At 45.8% G+C, this 24,420-nt stretch overlaps 1 protein-coding gene and 1 pseudogene across 2 annotated transcripts in view; one reads left to right on the top strand and one right to left on the bottom strand.

The window, feature by feature from the left end:
* The window catches only part of KNL1 (kinetochore scaffold 1), a 126,249-nt gene that overhangs the window by 89,422 nt on the left and 12,407 nt on the right, over positions 1-24,420 (bottom strand). Inside the window, 3 exon segments of the mRNA XM_085895882.1 lie at positions 2,400-2,462; positions 12,585-12,615; positions 17,590-17,669. Coding sequence (XP_085752008.1) covers positions 2,400-2,462; positions 12,585-12,615; positions 17,590-17,633 — 138 coding nt within the window. The 5' untranslated portion in view covers positions 17,634-17,669.
* Positions 14,328-16,565, top strand: LOC147020500 (uncharacterized; annotated as a pseudogene). The gene is made up of 4 exons (XR_015061995.1): positions 14,328-14,450; positions 14,524-14,583; positions 14,761-14,823; positions 15,308-16,565. The product of XR_015061995.1 is annotated as an uncharacterized LOC147020500 (transcript).

Here is a 24,420-nt window from a genome sequence, read left to right as displayed (position 1 = left end):
TATGATACGGTTAGTCCAATCTAATTGAAACAATTCCCCAATCCAGTCGTCGTTTACGAGAGCAAAGGAACGAAGCTGCACATACTGGCACGCACTAGTATCATATAATTTCAACCACATTGGTTCTTGTAAATATGCTTATTTCACAAACTTCATGATGCCAGAACAGAAACCTTCCTTCAAAAATGTTCTAAAATGTAGTGGATGAAGCCAAGGTCTCAGAGAGCAAGTCTTCTCAGTGTCTTAAAAAAAAAAAAAAACCCCAAATGTCAATGAAGATAAACAAAAAGGTGCTTCACATCCAACTTTTAAAATTATTATTTATTTATAAGAGCAAGGAAAATGTTCTACCATCTTCTACTATTGGAAGAGCAAGGTATAACTGACAGTGAGATCAACATCAAGGGAATGAACGAACAGGAAAGCACGAGAAGGAGAATGGGAGGGAGAAGGAACACTGAAACCAACAAATAATATGGTTGAGTTAGGAAATATAAATCAGGGTAATAAAGATGATGAGTAATAATTGGGGACAATGTGAGATTGCAGTCCACTGCTTGCTTGAAGTCCTGGAGGGAAGTGACAGAAAAAAACAACTCTAGAAGGTGGTTCCATCGAAGGTTTCCTTCTCTAGAAGGTTTCCAACGTGCAAACTTCAATGGACTTTGAAACTTTGAGATGATACAATATAGAACAGTGAATATAACTTAGGCATCGCAACTACTGAAAAGACGTGCACGAATGACTGCCTCTTTTGAACAATGGCAACCATAATCACCACAATGCACAACCTTGTGTAATGTGCAACATCTGCGATTTATTTTGATTTGGAGATGAGGAAGTTTTCCAACCACTTCAACAAATATATTTTATCAAAATGACTTGCACACACTCCCAACCATAAGAAAGAAAAGAATTAAAATAACAAAACAAAAATAAAAATAGGACCACTGGACCTGCAGCATATTGGGGCCATGGCCTAATGTTGTAACCCAAATTTGATAGCATTCTAACTGGTGGGTCCGGAGAGGAAGACTTTTGAAGGAATTTATGCGATTTTCCCAAAAATTTACCAAGCCCACCATTTTGATACACTTCTGGTCACATGATCAGCATGGCCTCCAAAATTTAACAATAGGACCCTGTCCTAATGTTGTAACAAATTTGCTAGCATTCTGACTGGTGGGTCTGGAGAAGAAGATTTTTGAAGAAATTTACTATGCCGGCCATTTTGACCGACTCAAAGTCATGCGATTGGAACAAGCTTTGCAATCCCCGTTACCAGTCAGGAGCGGAACGTTGCCAAATTTCAGTCGGGTAGGCCTCGCAGTTTAGCCGGAGAATGCGAAATATGAGACGGATGGACAGCCGGAGCATGATGACAACACCTTATCTGGAATTCAAATTCCAGATAAGCTAATAATAGTAAAAAAAATAAAACAGGAAGCTGACGAGATGAATACATAACACTATTTAATGAGAGCCTTCTGTTGGCTTAATGGATAAGGGGGCTGGCTTGAGATCTTAAGGTCTTGAGTTCGATCCCATCATGCTGTGAAATACCATCAGGTGGGTTGACTCAGCCTGTCATCCTTCTAAGGTCGGCAAAGTGAGTACCAGCTTATTGGAAACAGGGGGCACTGCATCAGCAGTACAGCTGCACTCCCAGCAATGATGCAACCAGCAGCCATAGGCTGCATGCAAAATAATAATAAAAATAGCTCCGCAAAGCAGGCGAAACCCCTCAGCCCATGCATTGTAAAAGGAAGCAGTGATATCACGATGATGCAGTCAGTTAGAGCACGTTGGACGTCATATCGAAAATCAGACTTCAAGATGGCTACAGTGGCGGATAGTGAAAATCGCAGCACACCCATTTTCGAAAGGAACCTTCCTCTACTCAACCCCAACACACCCTGCAAAAATGGATTTAATCGGACAAGGCGTTCTCCTCAAAATAAACGGAAACCAATTTCAAGATGGCTGCCATGGAGGCCACATTGAAAATCGCAGCACGCCCATTTTCGAAAGGAACCTTCCTCGACTCAACCCCAACATACCCTGCAAAAATGGATTTAATCGGACAAGGCGGTCTCCTCGAAATTGACGGAAACCAAAAGTTGACAGGCGGACGCCGGACGGACGGACGGACAACGCCTGTGACAAGACTCCTTTTTCAGCCCAATTCAGTCTTAGGGGTAAAAACCATTCAATGAAATCGCTTCAAAAGGAAAGGCTTCTGGCATCAAGAAAGTGATGGATAAAGGAAATTAGTGCATCCACAACAATGGAGACAACTTTGATTACTTGAAAAAAGAAAGCAAGGTTGAGAAGTTAGGGAGACAGAGCACATATTCCCCTTGGGATACCAAATGAGTAACGTTCAATTCTGCATGTACCTTGCGGTTGTTGTCCTTCTCTGTGAGTACAGAGACCACCTCAGTGGACTCGTGCTTAATGATCTGGAAAAAGGAAAAGCCAACATTAGTTCAAATTCCAGAAGTATCTTCACTTGTACAAGTAATGAAAGATATTCGCAAGCACATTAAGAGGGAATTTATCTGTATCCATGGGAAACACCAACAGCAGAGTAAAAGTGAAGGTGAGATCAAGGGAAAGGTGGTTAAAAAAAAAGGGACACATGGGGGTGAACAAGCTGCACACAACCTGAATGAGACACAGGAAGAAGAGGAAGGGGAAGGAGGGGATGAAACAGAAAAGGAACAAAGCAACCAGCTAATAACAAACAAAAAGACAGGAGAAATTACAATAACCTGAAAAAAAAGGAGTGTTTGGAAATGGGGTAATTTGGGGTAGAAGAGATGAAGTATGGATGGAGGAGTATGCAATGAGCATGGGTGGAAGATGGATGACCTGAGGTAGAGGTGAACAGCTGTTTTCAAGACACGAAGCAAAGAATGACAGGCATGGGAAAAAAAACAGACGAACAAAATGAGTGGAGGTGAGCATTGATCCTGTAATTATCGAAATGAGTATTACTGAAAGAAGTAAAACAAAAGTGGATGCACAAAGGGACATGGGACGAAAGATTCAGCAATGGATTCGCTGGTTTACAATGAAAAGGTAATAAAATGCAGACAATCCAATAAACAGACAATGGAGAACAGCATATACAGTGCCCACTACCTTTGAACCGGGACTCCATTCAAGATGCATAAAATTTAAACAAGGTTTGGGTTTGAAACGGAAGTCAAAAACATTGCAATAGGTTTGACACAATTACATTCTGCAAATACAAACACAATAAGGCCAAACAGCCCGTTTGGACAACAGAAGAGTGAAACAGTGCAGGCTGAAACAAGGGAGTTCCGAATATTGGGGGTAATAAAAAAAAGAGAACACTGAGGAGAAGAGTCACATATTGTGCAAATGTACTCATGCTTCAAGATGATGGTCTCGGGGGATGGTAGATGGTTTTGTAGTAGTGAGGTGTTATTAATTATTAAAAATAAAATTATTATACATAGGTCGAGGCTTGTGGAAGATCTAGTACAGAACAATAAACGGATTAGGCCGCAATAGCCAAAAACAGGAGGCAAAACACACAAAAGGAGCAGTAGAGAGGGGGAGGGGTAGGGGGGACACAAAAAGAGCAAAGATTGCAGACACTTGCCAGGACTTCTTTTGTGTGGTGTTTGTGTAGTTTTGTATCATGTATTTTGTGTGGTGCTTGTGTAATGGTTTGTTCTATAATTAATAATAGACACAACTAGAACTGCCACTTTATAACTGTAATGTGATCGGGTACCAAGACGTCTTGCTTTCATGCAACCCGGGTTTGACCGGACACTTGACCCTGACCCATGACGTTTATTATTATTCAATGGAATTCAGAATGGGATGAAAATAAATTCAATTCAAATCAAATGGAAGACCAAGTCGGTACAGACCTGCATATCAGAAAGGAACCCAAACAAGCAAAAAGCAAAGATGAAGTCATCAAGACGAATCTGCACAGGATTCACGTTTCAGCTACTACTACTCTACCATCAAACTGTGCTGTATCACGTGATTGGGTTTTCGTATACAACGACTCGCCCGCTAGGGGTGGCAGTGATGTGCATCCAGACGCGCAATAAAGCGGAGTTGCTGCTACGCTCTCGCTCTCCATGTTCCGCTGCGCCTCGGATACCACAATTGGCGACGAGGATGGGATTGACGAATCACGGCGCACGGACAGGTGCCCGTTTTCGTCGGAGACGACTTCGAATTGTTTTCAGAACAGTTGGAGTGCTATTTCCACGCGAATTATGTGGTCGACGAGAGCAAACAGAAGTCTATCTTGCTCGCCTCGACAAGCCCAGCGGGGACACGCTGTCGTTTCGGGACATTGTGCAGAAGATGAAAGCACACATGGTGCCGGAGAAGTCATTACAGCTGGCTCGATACCAGTTTGATCGCCTCGCGAAAGGTACAGGGGAGCGCGTCGCTGATTTTGTGGCACGTCGCTGATTTCACATGAAGCGTTCTTCCGTGGCCTGCAAGTTCACGACAGAGAAGCGTCCAGCTCGGCTCAAAGATAGTTTTATTTCTGGTTTGCAAGATGCGAAAATGGTTTCGGCGGTTCTACGGCTGAAGGGTGAAGCCATTACATTCACCTCGGCGGTCGACACTGCTACAGCTATCGAGCAGACTCTCAGAGATGTTCAGGCCATCACCGGCCACAGCATGCCGGATGACCCGGGGGCCCACACGGTGTCGCGAGCGCCCAAGGACGCACGCACGACCTTCGGTGCGGGTCGAGGCCAGACGTCGCCGCACGAGCGGAGAGGTGACCCCGCGGACGTGTTTGGGATGCGGAGGTCGACACCTGTGGCGTGTGTGCCCATTTCAAAACACCGTGTGTTTACATTATCACAAGGTGGGTCATCTGAAGCGTGTGTGCCGAGGGGCGTTGGCCACCGTTAAGGTCATGGACGGCGATGTGCGAGGCGACCTCGGCAACCCGGGGCGAAACCGGCAGCCGTTGATGGGACCGTTTTCGATTGGCCCTGCGGCGGCGCGCCCGATGACGGTGGAAGTCGAAGTGAACAACACGCCGATCACGTTTCAGGTTGATACGGGAGAGGCGGTGTCGATCATCGGCGAACAGACCGCACGTAGATTCAACGACCTGAAGCTTATCAGGTCGGACCTCATACTGTTCACGTACACCCGCAAGAAGATAACGCCAGTCAGGATGGCAGACGTGTCTGTGCGGTACCAAGGCCAGGTCGCCGTGCTTCCGTTGTACGTTGTGCGGGGGAGGGTCCGTCTCTCCGAGGCCGAGACTGGCTGACCCGCATCAGGCTAGACTGGGCCGCCGTTCACCTTGTGCAACCCGTGCTGAGCCGATGGGAGGATCAGTTGGAGAAGATTATTCAAAGGCATCAAGGTTTGTTTTGCGACGACCTTGCGAAACTCAAGGGCGTGGAGGCAAAGCTCTTCCTGAAGGAGGGGGTGGTTCCTCGTTTTAATAAACCACGACCGGTGCCGTATGCCCTGCGAGACAAGGTCAAGGGTGAACTGGATAGGCTGGAGCCCTGTGGAGTGATTGAACGGGTGTCGTACTCAGATTGGGCCACCCCGGTCGTCACGGTGCTGAAACGGAATGGAGACATTCGGGTGCAGCCAAATGAGCCTTACTCAAAATAAAACAAAATCAAAGAATCTAGTTTCAAAAAAAATGAATAAATTGACTGCCAGACCATGCATCCGATCAGATTGAAATTTAAATCTTAACGGATAAGGGGGCTGGCTGGCTTAAGATCTTAGGGTCTTGAGTTCGATCCCATCATGCTGTTAACTTGTGCGTCATGGAATAGAGGGGCTTCCCAGAATCACTTTCGCTCCAGTGTAAACCAGTGCATTCACTACCCTTATGTTTTCTGTGCACACTGGACTGTTAATGCCATAATGTCTCACAAAATACCTCGCCTGTGTTGTGCACTCGTGGCGATTTTGATCAGATTACATTTCTGCATTACGCGAGTTTTTATTATATATCAGTTTATTTATTTATTTCTCTGCCCGTTTTCATGTCTGTATCTTTTGTGATGACCAACCTCCCTGTCAACGTTCCTTGCTCAATCTCTGCCCCAATGGCTCATCTAATTATGTGCTTGTGAAGGTCAACATCTCTGGCCATTCTCAGAAAACAGCCTCTGCACCAGTGAATCCAGCAGTTCACTCAAGCAAACTGGCAAGGACGGGAAGCAGTCATCACACTTCAAGACTGGTCTCCTCAATCTGCTGCCATCGATATAAATTCAGCATAGCAATTCTTCCAAAGAAACCTGCCATCTCTTTGTACAGGTTCATCCCACCTCATCTTTTCAAAGATCTTACCCATGTTCCCACTCTTGGTTCTCCGAATCCTATGGTGAGGCAGTAGCTTTAAAACAACTTACATTCTCCTCCTGAAAGGCAAGTCCAACTGAAGGCAACACCAGAACATTCCACAATGCCCGCAACAAGTGTGTGTCCACTCTCGAGAGAGAGCCAGAAAACAACATCTGTCCAATCTCAAGAATGAGCTTTCAAACTTGTCTTCCTCCTCGAAAACCTGGTGGGGCCTTGTTAAACCTGTTTCTGGTGTATGCTCCCCTTCCATCCCTTCCCTCACTTCAAATGGCACCACGGCCGAATACTTCAATTCTGTGTTTGCTTCAAAAAATAAAAATAAAAAATCTCTGTACACACTGTTCCCAGTCATACCCAACTGCTCCTGAATTCTGCCTTTTGCACCTGAAAAGATGGAAAAGTTTCTGGCAACCCTCGACACTGACACTGTAACTAGACCGGACAGCATCAGCTCACACGCCCTAAAAACGTGCCCTGCTACTCTTCCACTTCCCCTCTCTCTGCGCTTTTCAGTTTTCACCCTGTCATTTACCAGAGATCATCTTCCATCTACTTGGAAATCAGCCAGCAAAGTATTATATAAAAAGGTGCAAAAACAGATCCCCTTAACTACAAACCAATTAGTTTCCTTCCATTCATCAACAAGGTCATGGAATCGATCATCGCAGATGACGTAAAATTGTTGATTTTCTCCAACAGCCTCATCTCAGATCATCAATTCGCATTCAGACATGGTCACTCTACCTTGGAAATGCTGCTTCTACTCTCCCAACAATGTATGGAGGCCCTCAATATCAGACATGAGATACAGTCGTGGCCAAAAATATTGGCACCCTTGCACTTTTTTCAAAGAATGCAGCATTTCTTCCAGAAAATTGACATTAAAAAAAATATTTTGGGATCCACATATGTATTTCTTTGGTTTGCAGTGGAACACAACAACAAAGAAAGCTGAAAAAAATTACTAAATCTTAGCTTATTCCACACAGAAATCCTAAAATGGCCCAGACAATATTATTGGCACCTTTGAGAAGTTGTAAGAAATAATTAGATTTCACGAAGGTGATTCTCCTTTATATTGGAATTTAACTCACCTGTGGTGAGTTACAGGTACCTGCAATATAAAAAAAAAAAATCACTCATTCAATCAGTTTGAATAGAGAAAATGAGTCATTCTGCTGTTTTGTGTCACTGTGCAATGCAATGAGCATGGAGAAAAGAAAGAAAACAAAATAATTGTTGGAGGAGGTCAGACACAAGATTGTAGCCAAGCATGGACAATCTCAAGACTCCAAGTCCATCTCCAGAAACCTTGATGTTCCTGTGTCCACTGTATGCAATGTTATCAGGAAGTTTAAGGCCCATGGCATTGTTGCTACTGGCCTCCCTGGACGTGGCCGCAAGAGAAATCTTTATCGAAGATTTCAGCGAAGGATTGTTTGAATGGTAGAGAAAGCACCTCGATCAACTGCCAAACAGATTCAAGCTGACTTTGAGACACAAGGTTCGACAGCTTCAACTCACACCATCCGTCGCCAACTCAATGAAAGGGGGGTTCTATGGTAGGAGACCCAGGAGGACCACACTGCTGAGTGAGAGACATAAGAAAGAAAACACTTTCTTGTGCTGCCGAGTGAGTGTGCCAAAACACACTTGTAAGAAGCCAAAATCCTTCTGGGAGAATCTCCTGCAGACAGGTAAAACCAAATTAGAGCTTTTTGGTAAAGTGCATCATTTCTACATTTACAGAAAACAAAATTAAGTCTTCAAAGAAAAGAACACCTTCCCTACAGTTAAATAAGGAGGTTCAGTGATGTTTTGGGGTTGCTGTGCTGCCTCTGGCACTGGGTGCCTTGAATGTATGCATGGCACCATGAAATGAGATTACCAAAGCATTTTGGAGCACAATGTTCAACCCACTGTCAGAAAGCTGGGTTTCCGTCGAAGGTCATGGGTCTTGCAGCAGGACAATGACCCCAAACACACTTCAAAAAGTACCCAGAAATGGTTCAAGACAAAACGCTGGACTGTTCTGAAGTGGACAGCAATGAATCCAAATCTAAATCCCATTGAACACCTGTGGGGAGATCTGAAAAAAGCAGTTGGGAGAAGGAACCCTACAAATCTGGGAGAACTGAAGCAGCTTGCACAAGAAGAGTGGGCCAAACTGCCAGTAGAGAAACTGTAGGAAGCTCATTCACGGGTATAGAAAGCACTTCACTGCAGTTATTTTGTCCAAAGGCTGTGCAACCAAATATCAAGTCGAAGGTGTCAATAATTTTGTCAATGCCATTTCTTTTTATTTTCTGATTTAAAAGGATATGTAAAGTACTGAATCAAAAACAAAGGTTCTGTAATATAAACAGTGAAATAAACAATTGTGGAGACCAAATACTTTCATGAATTTCAACTTATTTTTAGACAGAATTGTGAGTTATTTGAATAAAGTGCAAGGGTGCCAATATTTTTGGCCACGACTGTAAGGACCGTCTCTCTGGGCATTTCTCAAGCTTTTGATAGTCTGGCATCCTGCCTTGTTCTCCAAACTGTCTGCCTATGAAATCCAAAACCAACTGCACTCTTGGATTACTGATTTCCTCTATTCTCGTAGCCAGTGTGGCTCTCAATGGAACCCTTTCTTCTCCTCTCCCTGTCAAAGCTGGAGTACACCAAGGCAGTGTTCAGTCCACCAGCAACCACCAAATAGTGAAACTACCCAAATCCAGAACCACTGCTCTCCTATACTCATTGCTCACCACCCCACCCTGGTTCATCTCCAGGCGCTGCACATCATTTCCTTTGGTGCCCTGGCGGAAGGGCGTATTCCGTTTTCACTCGGTTTGTTTTCTTATTATCTTGCTAAAACGAAGTTTTTGCAAGATATGTTAGTCAGCTTGTATGTTTTTTTTTGTTTGTTTGTTTGTTTGTCTGTAATCACGTATAAAAAATTCTGCAGAGCACAGTTATCATTGGAAATTTTTGTAACTTCGCATATCAGAGGCCTATAGAGGTCCCTTTCAGCACATAAAATTTTGAAGGTCAAGGTCAAAGGTCAAGGTCACTTTGTTGCAAATCAGGGGAGTCGATGAAACCCATATTTTTTGAGTAATTTTAATAGAATAGTCTCCAAACTTTATGGGAATGTAGAATATGGTCTGGCGCTCAGCTGATTAATTTTTGGTGGCGATTGGCCTTGACCTTCATGGTTGGCGCCTGAGGTCAAACATATTTGACCCCAAGGTCAAATTTTCAAGTTTTAGGAACCATATCGTGTCGTACCTCAAATTGAACACCTCGATGAGTGCTTTCTAGATATGTCAAGCTTGAGACATTATGACGTCATTTGGTGACGTTATGAGGCAAACGCATATTTTTCATGGTTACTCTGTAGAACGATTCTCATCGGAATCTCTCGTAGGCAGATATTCCTCAAGGAGTCGCTCCTGGTGGATAGCAGCTCTGTTCACCTCAATGTGACCTTAAAGAGGTCACACGTGGTCACCTTTTGGCAAGATACGGGTCACCCTGCGGGTGATATTGGTTTATTTGTTTGTTTGTTTGTTTGTCGGGGTGATATCGAAGCCATCCTTTGAGCTTGGAAGATGAAATTTGGGCACAATAATGAACAAGTGCTTTGGCAAACACAGCAAAAAATTTTGAATAATCAATTAATTAATAAATATTGTCGATTTATTTATTACTTATTTTTTTCTCTCATCTGGGCAATATCTCGGGCACCTTTTGAGCTTGGAAGCTGATATTTGGACATGACAGTCACCAAGGGATTTGATTCTAAAGGGTATTTTTTTGACCATTTTCCTTGGCTGACGTATTGTGTATGCTGTTACCTGTTATTTGTGTATGTTCATATCTGTTATGCTCCACTGGTGAACATGTTAGCCATTTTGCTATGCATTGAAAATGTGAACAATTTGCCAACGACTGTCATTTCAATAAATGTAATACCAAATCTTTATGGCCTTTTTTTGTCCACCACTCCCTCTAATTCAATCTCCACGTGCTGCATGGCGACATCGCTGGGCGCTGATGGCACCCTGACAGACATGTTATTAATTTATTTATTTGGCATATAATTTATCAGCATACTTTGAATGCAGCTCAACATGTTTATTCTTCTTTTTTCTCCCCACCTGTGGAACTGCCTTCCATACCCTCTTCAATCTCATTCTTCCCTCTAGATCCTCAAGGCAGCTGCTCACCACCATCTCAAATCAATACCCATGCAAAATCATGATTATTTTCTACACCCATTAAACCAACCTCCCCTGTTGCCACCCCTCCTAAATTTTGCTTATGTATCCAACATTGTCCACCCTTTGCATTCTCCCTTACCACTCATCGTTACCTGCATCCCTTGTTCGCCCATCTCCAACTACTTTCTCCCTCCACTGGGATTATGGGTTTCTTGGGTCAAAACTAAGATCTGGGCTTTCATCAACATCTTGGATGCTGCAATCTTGTCTGTATCTATTTGAGGTGAGGATGTTGAAGTCACGGAGAGATTCACTTACCTTGGCAGTGATATTCATGTCTCCGCTGGCTGTGAGCCAGAGCTCAATAGAGGTCTGGGTCAGTCGGTCAGGCCTGGGAGTCATGGATTCCCTGGATCATGAGGTGTGGCACTGTCGGTACCTGTGTAGGACAACGAAAGTCTGAGTCTTCAGGTCCTTGGTGCTTCCAGATGCGAGACTTGGACTCTGACCAGGGATCTGAGATGGAGACTTAACTTCTTTGGTACCAGGTAAATTCTGGTATTCTCATTCTCAAATTCTCATAAGCCTTGGCTATCGCTCGTCAGACTGTGTCCAACGAGTGGTTGCTGAGAGAGACTCAGATGAGATTTATTACTTGTATAGTCTGTGAGCATCAGCTGCGGCTGTACGGACATGTGGCTGATTTTCCTGACGCTGATCCTGCTCACCAGATTCTCTCAGCGAGGGAGCCTTGTGAGTGGATAAGGCCAATGGGTTGACCACGTGCCTCATGGTTGCAGCAGGTAGATCAGCATCTCAAGGTGATAGGGATGGGCCAGCCATGTCCCTGGGGAATGGGCAAACAGAGGCCCTTGGAGTACTAGCAGAAAGTGAACGCAGCAATGTGCTGCTCCGGCACATGCTCCCATACCTGAACTGACCTTAATTTATAAGTTAAACCACCGATTACATACAAGTGAAAACTATTACACTTGTTTTTTAACGTTTCAAAAAAAATGATTTAGGGTTCATTTGGCAAAGGGTTTGCGTAGTTGTGCAATTGAGAATCATCCGATTTTCTCTGTTAATCCAACTTATTCACATTTTATCGGCATTTTTTTAGCTTTATCACTTTGAAGAAGCTTGTGAAGACTATTTATTAAGTTTTATTTGAACGCATCATTAAATAAGCTCAGGTGGCATCAAAATGTGAAAAATTTGGAGGGGAGTGGGGGGTGGATACATTTGCAACCTACTGTAAACCCGAACTCCCAACATCATGAGTCAGGGGTTGAGATGGAAACACTACCAAGGAACCAATTTGTCACTTTCAACAGGTACTCCAACAACAACATTAATTTATGTTCTGTTTTATGAAGTTGAGCAGTTGTGATGATTAAAGCCTGCAAGTAAGAGGGTTGGGTTAAAAATGGTTAATGGGAGTCATAAAGATTGTGGGGTAGGATGGGGAATGGCATGAGATGGAAATGTAATGCTTGCTTGAAGTTTGTGCAGGGAAGAGAGAGGCAGAATAGCCTCTGGAAGGTGGTTTCTTAGACAGAAGTGAGGAATACGAGTTGAGGTGTGCAGTCAGCCTGAATTTTGGAAGCCTAATCAGGAAGGGGTTCCTGGAAGAAGTGTATCCTGGGGTTCTCAGGAGGGTCGGAGCACCGACAGAGCACAAAGAGCTAGAATCCGATTTATAGAGATTGTAAAATTTCTGTAAATACATGAACAGTGGTGAAATAAAAGTTATTTCTGCAAATGAGCAGTCTCCGTTGTACATTTTGCACGCACATGCATGGTAAACCGTTGGGCTTATAAAAAATTTCAGTCACTATTGTGAGGGTTCACGCCCGGCAATCCTTATGATCGAGTCACAGCAACGCCACTTGGACCGTCGAGACTGCAGAACATACTGCCTTCTGGATAGTCAATTGTACCTCTGGTCACAACATTAAAAGATAAGTTGAATTTCATAACCATTGGCAGTCTATCAAAACTCACCGAAGAACGCCTTTTCTTGGCGATCCGAGGCCTGGAAAGGTAATAAAATACAATAAAATAAAATTCAGTCATTGTCAAATGTTCTAACAAATGAACGCTGCATGGAAATCAGTCAGCATGTTATTTTTTTTAAAAACAAAAAATTTAACAAAAAGCAAAGAGCATATTCAGGGGAAAAAAAACAATCTCTCCTGCATCTATCAAATCCATTAATCTGATGGCGGTTCGTGCCAAAGCCAATATTACCAAACAGGTGCAACAAAGGCAAACGAGACAAATCCATCCACACATTGGGACCAGACTGTGCAGAGCGTTGGTGCTGCCTAAGCAGTCTCCTTTACTGTTGGGCATAATCCTGGACGGGTCGCCACTCTGACACAAAATGTCACCAACATGCTGGCACTCATTTTGCCAACCTCAGAAGGATGACTATACCAGCAGCCCAGAGGGTTTTGATCATATGAACGAGGTACCAATATCTGAGTACACAGGGTTTTAGGGAGTAACCTGACATATGCAGATATGGATTTCTGCCAGGTACCACCCACTGCGTGTGGCCCTTGGGGACCCTCAAAATGGGCTAGATCAAACATTGGAGGTACCAGTTAAAACCAGGTTTAAATGAACAAGTAGATCCCCCAGAGTGTAGAATGGCCCATGCAAGAAAAATTGTCTGATGCATAAGGGCCGCCAGAAGCCCAAAAAAAGGGTCCCAAAATTTGGGCTCGATCAAACATTGGAGGTACCACTTAAAACCAGGTTTAAATGAACAAGTACATCCCCCGGAGTGTAGAATGGCCCATGCAAGAAACTTTTTCCGCTGCATAAGGGTCGCCAGAAGCCCCTTAAGTTGGCCCTTTCGAAGAATTTGAGCTAGCTCAAGCATTGGAGGTCCCAGATAAAACAAAGTTTAAATGAACTAGGACATAACCCAGAGTGTAGAATGACCCATGCAAGAAACTTTGTCCGCTGCATCAGGGCCAACAGAAGCCCCTGAAGTTGGCCCTTTCGAAGAATTTGAGCAAGATCAAACATAAGGTTTAAATTAAAAAGTATTTCACCGCGTATAGAATGGCGCTGCCACCCCTCTCCCCAATAATGAATGAGGCGCCCAAAATTCCAAAATATTTTGCAATTTTTTATTGTTTTGGCGCATCGGACGGCCGCGGCCTCTTAGCTCATGCCCTAACTCCCCCCCCACTCCCCAGTAGCCTCGAGTCACGTACCAGGCATATGCATGCATGTAGCGCGCATACGCTTGTCTACCTGTGTGAGGCTAACGGGAGCGTCCACGTCGAGCAGCCGGGACATGAAACGACTTTCGCTTTTTGGGTCACTCACACACGGGCAGCTGACAGCAACTGTAGCATGAGTACAGGTCATCTGGGTGAGTATTTTCTTCATCCATTGTTCTTCATCCAGGGGGGGGCGTAGGGGTGTGTGTGGGGGGTTGGGTGTTGGGGGGGGTGTGGACACCATACATTCACGTCAGTTGCTTTTAACATCCACACATAAACACTCGGTGTGTGGAGTAGGGTGGGTGTGGATGTGTGGGGTGGGTGTGTGTAGGGGGTGGTGTGTGGTGTAGACACCGTACATTCACGCGAGTCGCTTTTAACATCCACACATGAACACTATGGGGGTGTGTGGGGTGAGGTGTGGTTAGGTGTGGTGTGGACACCGTACAAACTGTTGGGTAGAAACAGACCAATCCTATACCTCTATCAATTCATCACCGTCGGAATGCGTTTCAAACGTCAGAATCGACCATTTTCATTGCTAATGCAAGCTGTCTCCTGTGAGTCAGAACAAGAAACGGACTATAGTCCCATGGCTGGCGCTATGCCTGCGTGCTATGAGATTCAGGTCATCCACTGTTATCTGTTACTGGAACATACGAGATGCTTGATGGTTTTTTTATTGTTTATATTTCTTTCAGAGGGCATGTGCAGATCTGACAAGAATGGATCATGAGCATTTCGATGTTGTACCACTCCAGGTATGTCCCAAGATGGATGCCACCAAGTTGGTTCACTTGTATGAATGAATCGATCCCGCTAACCCAGGCGTAGTTGTAATAGACTGAAAAGGCATTGAAATATTGTAGCAGACACGTACATCCTTCACATCAGAAATGTTTGCTCTGCTCAGGACTTATGTTTTCATTCTGTTTTAGGTAACAGACAGGCCTACCCTGGGCAGTGATGGCAACCATGCTAGCCGTGAAGCATCTCATCAGGTCTGTATCATTTTGCAAGTAGACTTGGCTTATTCATTTCCTTTAAAATTCAACCACAAAAATTGCTGTAGATGTAGCTGCCTACTAATGTTTTCATTCTGTTTTCGGTAACAGACAGGCCTACCCCGGGCAGTGATGGCAACCATGTTAGTCGTGAAGCATCTCATCAGGTCTGTATCATTTGCAAGTCAAAAAGCCACGGTGACCCACTGAAAGTGTTCAATGACAGAACGTGGGCTTCATTCAAGAGAGCAGCTGAATGCAGACTTTCACTCAAGTCTGATTGATACAGAGATATTACAACAGAATTTAATCTGCAGCAAGAGAAGGGTAATGCAGTGTAGAATACTAAATGTCACAAAAATTACACTGCTGTGAAAAGACTGTCATCAACTTCCGAGAGCGAACCTCTCTCTAAAAAAACCCGAGACACGATGCAGAAGGTGTAGTGTAGATGGTGTAGAACGTGCTGCCGCCATCTGAGACAAAGGGTTTGTTGAGGGGCTCATGCATCTTCTGTCTTGTATTGTAGAAGACCATAAACCAGAAGGTGGAGCCGTTGACAGAGTGCCTTACAAAAGACGGGTGTGATGCCATATTTGCAGCAGCTCCAAGAAGTAGCAATGAGCGGGTCAAAGCTTTAGTTAGAAGTGGGATTGATATGATTGCAAAAGAAGCTCAGTACCACAAGTCATGCCGTCGTGAATATTTCAAGGAGGCTGAGGGGGCTGTACCAAAAAATGCAGACGTTTCAAACAGGCAGTTGAATTTCAAGACATTCAACACTATTTCGGCACTAATCGAGACAGAGGTGATTGGGAATCGTCGGGCAATGCTTGCAACTTCAATTCTTGAACTCTATAAAGTATAATATCTCAGTGCAGGAGGGACAGTAGACAGTATAAAAGGTTACGCGGTACAGGCTTTGATGAACAAAATCAAAGACAAATTCGGGGAGAAAATTGCCACATCCGTTTACGACCATAGGAAGGGAAATTTCATATACAGTTCTGGTATGTCTGATGATGATGCAAGAGCAAGCCAACGTGATGATGATGAGAAGCACCTCCACATGATACGCACTGCAGCACTTAATCTTCGCGCTCAAATACAGGCGATGCCCAAGTGGAAAACACCGACTCCAACATCTGTTGAGACACTCAAGGCATGTTCACCTGATCTCCCAGAAGTGTTGCTGTTTTACAGAACACTCCTTTGTGGCCTTCATGAGCATTCTGGTAATGATAACAGAGAAACTGTTCAGAGAAAGATAATGGCTATGTCATCAGATGCAGTTTATCATGTATCAAGGGGTTCAGTGCAGCCTTGGAAGCACATAGTGCTTGAGTTAGGACTGGGGACTTTAACCGGCTCCAAACTAAATCCCAACCGTGGCACAGGGCCGGCATGGGATAACTATGATGTGAACATGGAAACCATCGATGGGAAAGACACCCTGCATGCCACCGCTGGGATTTGAACCCGGACCTCTGGATTGTGGGTCAACCGACTAACCCACCACGCTACGAGGCTTTTGTGGTACTAGTCTGGCTCCCTAGCCGACATAAAGGTTAACCTTTTGCATGTGGATTTTTATTACAATAAAGAATACAATAACAAAAGGTAGGGGTTTTGTCATTATTTTTACCAACCTACAATACAGTTCAGGGCCTTTACTCTTGACCTCCATATAGTCCCCCAAAAGGCCAACATTTGGGGTGTGTGGTAGGGCCAACGCAGTGGACAATTTGTCTGGCATGGGGCATTCTATACTCGGTGGAGTGTACTTGTTCATTTAAACCTGGTTTTAAGTGGTACCGCCAATGTTTGATCAAGCTCAAGTTCTTCGAAAGGGCCAACTTAAGGGGTTTCTGGTAGGGTCAACGCAGCAGACAAAGTTTCTTGCATGGGTCATTCTACACTCTGGGATATGTCCTTGTTCATTTAAACTGGGTTTTATCTGGTACCTCCAATGTTTGATCTAGTCCAAATTTTTGGACCCTTTTTGGGCTTCTGGTGACCCTTATGCAGAAGACAATTTTTCTTGCATGGCCCATTCTACACTCTGGGGGATGTACTTGTTCATTTAAACCTGGTTTTAACTGGTACCTCCAATGTTTGATCTGGCCCATTTTAAAGGGCCACTTTGAGGGTCCCCAGGGGCCACACGCAGCGGGTGGTGCGTGGCAGAAATCCATATCTGCATACGTCAGGTTACTCCCTAAAACCCCCTGTACTCGGATATTGGTACCTCGTTCGTATGATCAAAACCCTCTGGGCTGCGGGTCAAGACAGGCAGAGTCAACCCCACCTGGTATTAACTCAACAACCAAGGGGGATTTGAACTCAGGATCCTAGGATCTCAAGCTACCACCCTAAACATTAAGCAAACACTAGGCATACTAAACTAATGCAGGTATGGTTATTAGGAAAGCAATTATAACTGGAGCAAAAAGACAAAGCTTAATTTTTAAATAATGTTCATAAATGTGCCCAAAACAAAATTTTTGTGATTTGACCTTTTGACCCCACTCCAGGAGGACAGGGAAAAATTATATCGCTCTTGTACCTTCTTGCAATGTGGTGATCATAACTGCCAAGTTTGGTGAATTTCTGCACTACCATTTAGGAGAAGATAGCGTGACGGATAAACGGAGAGACCGAGCCGATTACAATATCCCCGTTTTTTAAGCAGAGGGATAACCAGTATGCGATGCTGAATTACCAATGCACATTGTGCGATCTGACATTGAATTTAATACTTACTCATTTTCACTTTCACAATCAAACACATTATCAGTTGAGGACATCGCTGTTAAACAGGAGAAACGGGGCAGCAATGAAACCTGGAGTCAAGAAAAATGGAGAAAGAACAAATCGGTGCGTGGACATTGTCAAAATATTTTGAGCATTAATAGCCATAAAAATACTCAGCTTGTAAATCTGTATCGGAAACATCAACATTGTTCCCGAGATTGCAAAACAAACGACGACACACTGGGCGGTAACGATCAAATGTGACTGGATGGCTCATCTCCAGGAGAACAGATTTGGAAAAAGAAAAGTAAATTAAACAAGCCGGTAGGCAGCATGGCTGCTCGCTCTCGATAGAAGGCTGGCCGACGCGACGAGCCGATATTCATGTACATGCTATCAATCAATTTAGCACAATAAATATGATTATCACAGCCCTCTTAGTTTGCGCCCAGAAACCCGCCTTGTGAAATTTCAGGCATGTTTCCAAAGAGACTCTAACAAATGGCAGCCCTGGTTATTTCATTTATCTCTTCGCTAAAGTTTTTTTTTTTCATATGATGCTGTAAGACATTCCCAGAGATGCCAACTTTTGGAAATCAGAATTAGGGAGGATTTGCAACCGACACCAAATAATGTGCGCTAAGCGCACATCTCGAGCGCGGAGCGCTCGACCCTTGCGGCGGGGTCCAGGGCCCGCCTTAGGGCCCTGGAAGCTCTGGGGTTCTAGACGCTCTCTAGTGCCCTCTGAGCCCTATTTTGGGGCATTTAACATGTTAAGAATTCCCACTTTTTGAACAAAAAAAGGGGAAAATTGTGCACTTTTTAATGTTACATGTATGTTAATATTAGTAAGTTAGGGGACAATCAAAGATTAACAAAAAGCACAAAAGAAGCAATATTTTTCTTACCTTACTGGCTGGTACTACTGCTGCTTGCTTTTTCCATGGCAGCTTTGCTGAGTGACAGCTGTGTGGCTCTTTTAGCCCTTCTGATTATGTCTTTGCTGTATTCTCTCTGGTAGCAAGGGGTGCTATGAGCTAGTTTTTCAATTAAGAGAGCTTCCAGGGTTTTGACACTCAAATTGGGACGAAATTCAGTATGATTCTTCCGTACAAGACTGAGTGCCCGCTCACATGATGCGTTCGAATGAGGAATGACCAAGATTCCCTTCATCACTTTGCTCAAATTAGGATACTTCTTGGCACCAGTGCAGGGATCTGTGAGCTGTGAAATCCGATGCCACTGCTCATCCACTCTCACTGTCTCAGTAGCAATTGTAGCTATGGAGGCGTCTGCCTGGTAGTGAGCGAATTCACTCTCAAGACTGTCTATGTCACTATCACTGCCACTGAACAGACAGGGGAATTTCTTGATGAAAAACTCCACACAGTCAAACCCCACTTCTTGGTGTAGCTTAACATCCAGCACCTGAGCATGCAAGTTATGTTCCACAATAAATACACTAAAGAGAAGTTCCGCTCGGGTAACATCCTCTTCCTCGCTTGTCCCTTGTTTGGTGAAATAATTCAGAAGTGTACCGGTACTCGTGCTCGAAGATCTCTCCTTTGCAATGTCTGTGTGCCGTTTGCTTCCAACGTGCTTCCGAATATCATCGCGACCTCCGTGCTCAACTGAAATATCAACGCTGCATATAATACTGTACAATACGCATGATGAATTCCTCTTTCAGACTTTCGAATACACGGGTATTGGAGACTATATTCGGTCTTGTACTTCTGAGACCATTTCTTGGTCTTCGTAAGCTTCTTTTCTGCCATTTCGTAATCAACATCGAGGGCTTGAAGCATCGGTAACTTCGAAGTCGATGTTCCACAGCTGCAGCGCGACTCGTAGAACTCTAGCGGCTGTTAAACACCGCACGGTGGTCGCGACCGCCGGGCTGGTACGGGGCCCAGCTGCATGCAGTGAGCGTATCGCATGCATATACACTGTGCATACATACCGCATGCACTGTATTGCACACATACCGCATGCACTAAATCTCAGTGCATGATCGCATAAGCGAGATCCAGACCCAATGTTTCGCTGCTCCTCATTTGAATTTGCAATTTTTTTACGTACAATTTGGTAGCAGCGAACGTTATGGAGTTACCACATGCTATACGTAGCAGACGATGCTTTTCATTCAATTCTCATACTAGTACATTCTGATTAGTGAACAGTGCAAAAATATCAAAATTTCGGGAGGATAAGGATAGTGATCGTAAGGGCGGGAGTTTGGGTGAATTTTCGGAAGCCTCCCGATGAAATCGGGAGGGTTGGCATTGCTGCATTCCCCTTGGGCACATAAAAAAAAAAAACAGGTCCCTCGGAAATCCAGTTTCGGAGGTATTGATTTTTTTGTACAGTCCACAATAAGTGTACGATGTACGATAAAGTATTTTAGCTGTTGCTAAGCAACGGAGGTGTGCATAATAACCATTCATTTTTGTGTACATGCCAGCCACATTGTACACATTTCACCCAAGTTTCATCAAAAGCAGACCCTTTCTCTTAGAGATATTAGCAATGAACCGTTTCTGAAATGTTCGACATGTACTCGCCCAAAACCTATCTCCTCCTGCAAATGTTTTTTGTTAGGGCTGGAAATTGGCATGAAGGGAGCGAGATAGATTGCGCACAGAACTCTATGCTTCGATTTTTTTTGACCAATTTAAAGGGCCGTTGCTTGGGCCCGGGGTCCCATATTCGAAAGCACATGATTCCCAGAAATATTGTTCCTACCTACCAAATTTCATTGGAATCGGTTGAGTGGTTTAGCCCCTAGGCTTGACCAAAGTTTCACGGACAGACAGACAGAAATGTCCAGAATAAGGGTGCTCCAAGAGCAGCCAATAATCAAGCACACCTTCAATTCTGTGAAACAAAACAATCCAGATGGCTCAATAAAGCACTACACACCAGGATATATATATATATATATATATATATATATATGTATATATATATATATATATATATATATATATATATATATATATATATATATATATATATATATATATATATATATATATATATATATATATATTGTTGCGGTTTTCGCGCCCGCCGGCGTGCGGACGGCCACGTAACTCGAATCGCGGCACGTCGCCCACCGGACGGACAATCCAGTCGTGACCCTCTCGGACTAACGCCGGGAACCAGTCACGGGTGGACCTTTCGGTCTCACCGCGATCGAGCCAATCAGCCCCGCGTGGGATAGGGTTGCTCGCCAAATTCGACCTACCTAAGTACCCACGCGGAGGGTAGACCGGGCGATCGCACCTCGCCGCAGGTCGACTTCGGACACGGGCCACTTAAGCGACCCGTTCCGTACTATCAGAATAACCGAGCGGTGTTATCGTCGACCTCGACGGTTCGATTAATTATCGGGCGTATTCAGCCCACTACCAACCCTTTACGTGAAGCAAGATGAGGGTTCAATGGAGGAAAAGACGAAGCGAAGCGGGAGAACAGTTCAACAATAAAGCACATTTATTCGCGACGAACGGGAAGCACACAAATACAATTCCACCAAATGCACACAAAAAAAAGAAAACACAATTCCATTTACACAAAAAGCAAATATAAAAGCGAAGACACAGTGCAGAGCTAATACCGACTACCGAGCACACGGCAACACTTATACAATTCTACCTCACAGACGGCGCCGACAACACATACCCAAAACCAAGGAAAAGAAATATCCTCAAGAATGAGGCGGGCCTGAGGCCGAGACCGGGTCGGGCCTACCCGTCTGGTGATGAGACGCGGAGCGGCGATGGCCCCGCAACCCGCGGGCCTCGTGGACGGTGTCTGGTAGGGGGTGGGAACGGGGCCCCCTTGGTCGCACTATCTCAGCGCGGGGGGGAAACAGGAGGGGGTTGCTGATGCTCGGGGTATAGAGGATCTTTATTATCCCTGGTGTGTGTCTCCACCTCGGCCAGGTCGCGCTGCCGGCCTCCCTCGGGCGTGCAGCTCCTGGCACCGACGCGAGCACCCCCTCGTCCGACTCTCTTCAGCTTCTCCAGCCACTGCAGGCTTCGGGCTCCAGACTTCCACACTCGTCCCCTCCGTTCCGACTCCCTCTCGTTCTCGTTCTCCTTTCTCGTTCTCGTTCTCCTTTTTGTTCCGACTCCTTCTCGTTCCGACTCCTTCTCGTTCTCGTTCTCCCTCCGTTCTCGTTCTCCTTTTCTGACTGACGAACACCGTCCTTTTATCCCCCCGTAACTTCGCCTTTGACCCCCTCCCTTTGACCTTTCACCTCGCTCCCCATTGGCCCGAGAAAAAGTGGGCGTGAAGGCTTTTTGATCCACAAATTTGCATATATCGATCGCCCTGGGGGCGGGGCCAATTCGCCCCTCGCTCACCGATTGGACGGCAAAAAGTGGGCGTGTGTCGTTTTTGATCCGTTTTTGAAGCACAAAATCCGTGATTTTGTACACGCTGTTCAACGTGCGCCCTGCACGAGTCCAACACCGGTACCCACAGCGGGGCAAGAACGGTGGCGATGCTACGGTTGCGAGGTGTGACGTGAAGGTCGTGGCGGTTGTGGTGAAGCGGCGTTGTGGTTGGTGGTTGATGTTGTGGTTGTGGTGGTAATCATGGCGGTTGGTCCAAAATAAAGATAGTAAAAGAAAAACGGCTATCCTGAAGAGTCGCAGCACGTATAAATGACATGTATTCCCACTAGACAACGGGTTCGGGCCTAACTTCACATGTACTTACCGAGATACCTCACCTAAGGGACCTGAATGGTGGTTTGCGAATCTGGTAACCACAACACTACCCCCTTCCCTTTTTACAGACTCGTCCCGAGTCGTCAAATTTTCGTGTGCCATCATGTGTAGTTTTCCCCTAGTACATTTTACCTACGGATCCCTGAGTGCGACATTCATGGTATTCGTGTCCCCAAAATAAATAACCTGAGGGCTGCGTAACTATCTAAACAAACTCACTCACACGGACGACTTAAATAAAATTGCCGGCGCTAGACAGACATGCCGGGGGCGCACTCATATTTACAGTACATCTTAACCTTAACTTACAAATTTTACACTAAACCATGGCCCAGGATCATTGAACTCTGCAAAAAGAAAGCAGTTAGCAGGGAGCCAGGCTGCCCGCATGCAGTCTCTGGCTCAAGACAATGCAGGTGACAGGGAACGTGGCTGGCTGCTCACACGCAGTCCAAGGCCTTCCCTTTTGAACTGAACTCAGTGAACCACAACGGTGCTTGGGCTGCACAAACGCAGTCTCCGTGCCAGCTCAAGTGGCACACGCAATGAGCACAACGAATGGATGCATGGACACAAACATGGTGCACGGGCCGCCACTGCAGGCCCGTGTTGTAGCTGCCAACAGGGCAGTTCTCGCAGCTTGCAAACTGTTGCCTTGATCCTGGCGCACATGGAAATGAACAGGGGGGGCAAAGCAAAAATTGAACGGGGCTGGTGAACGTGGGCAGTGGGCATGGCATGGCAAAGGCAGCAGGCAAACACAGCCCGCAGAAGAAGGCTGCTGCAGGCAAACACAGCCGGCAGATGAACTGGCCGGCACAGGCCTTGACGCAAAACACGGCCAGCAGATGAACTGGCCGGCACAGGCCTTGCAGAAAAACAGCCAGCCGGCAGACGATCCAGCCGGCACAGGCCTTGCAGCACAGCAGCTGCAGACGAAGTTGGCCGGCCTCCGCCTTGAAGCAAAACACGGCCAGCCGATGAAGTTGGCCAGCTCTTGCCGTTCAGTGGAGGTTGGTGGAGGGAGTGCGGTGGTGCTGGCCACTTGGAAGGCGGGCTCGGACCTACCTACCTGTCTCCCTCCCAACCTATCGCCTTTGCCTGTCACTGTACATACCCACTCCCTTAATTTGTCAAACCCCAATTTAGCCCCAACTTATTTTTTTTGTCGTTTTTATTTTTACTTCCCCACTATAAATCGTCCCCTAACCCCCTTTATCGTCCTTGTTCGGCTAACCTATCCTGTCACCTAGCCTACTCCCAACCCCTACGTTCCCTTCCCGGAGGGGAATAAGGGAGAGCTAACGTCCTGTGTCGAGGCCCAACGAAGCCTCAGAATGGCCTCCCCAGAGTTCGGCGATCTATAACCCAAGTGGGTCCAGCGGCCCACAACGACAGCGAGGGGATGGATGGTGCGGAGGGGTACATCTCCTAATCTACCCTAACCATTTAACTGTTAAACTACCCCGGGGCTTTCAACAAGCGCCTCTCGCTTAAACTATTGGTTCTAACAACCCAGATTCCCGTCGCCTGTGTTGGTGTCCTCACAATTTCGGGCCTCGCCCCCCAATTTTCTCTCCGTGCCCTCACACGGTCTCCTGGCTGGGACACGTGGCTCCCTTTGGCAGGCACGACCCTCTGCCGATTCTCCCGCTATGGCACCCCCGGGCACTACACTGCCTCCGAGCCTACCAGCTCCCTCACACCGGGGAGTGCCCCCCATGGCACCTCCCCTGAAACGCACACGTGGCAGGCCGGCCTCCCGGGCCCCTTTCTGAGGGTCACCCGTGCCCACAACACTGCCCACGCGGCTAATGGCGCCCCGGGCCCCCGCACCAAGCAGGCGCACCCGTGCCCACTACTCTATCCCGGCCCCCCATGGGCCCTTGGCCTACCGCGGCCGACTAGCCTGGTGCCCGGGGTACCCTCTCAGCGATACTCACCTTTCGCAGCCACGCTCCCAAGCCCGTCAACAGGGCTCCTGCACCCCTCCAAATGGGTCTCGAGCCTACTTTCCCACCAACAACAAAACGACCTCCATTTTTCAATTTGACTAACCCCCTAACTCACTCTACACTGACCCCGGGGTCCCTTGGGC

The sequence above is a fragment of the Eptatretus burgeri genome, chromosome 9, assembly GCF_056783735.1.
Source record: "Eptatretus burgeri isolate ZD-2024b chromosome 9, Ebu_testis_v1, whole genome shotgun sequence".
Taxonomy (NCBI): Eukaryota; Metazoa; Chordata; class Myxini; order Myxiniformes; family Myxinidae; genus Eptatretus; species Eptatretus burgeri.
This window is presented reverse-complemented; position numbering and strand designations above follow the sequence as displayed.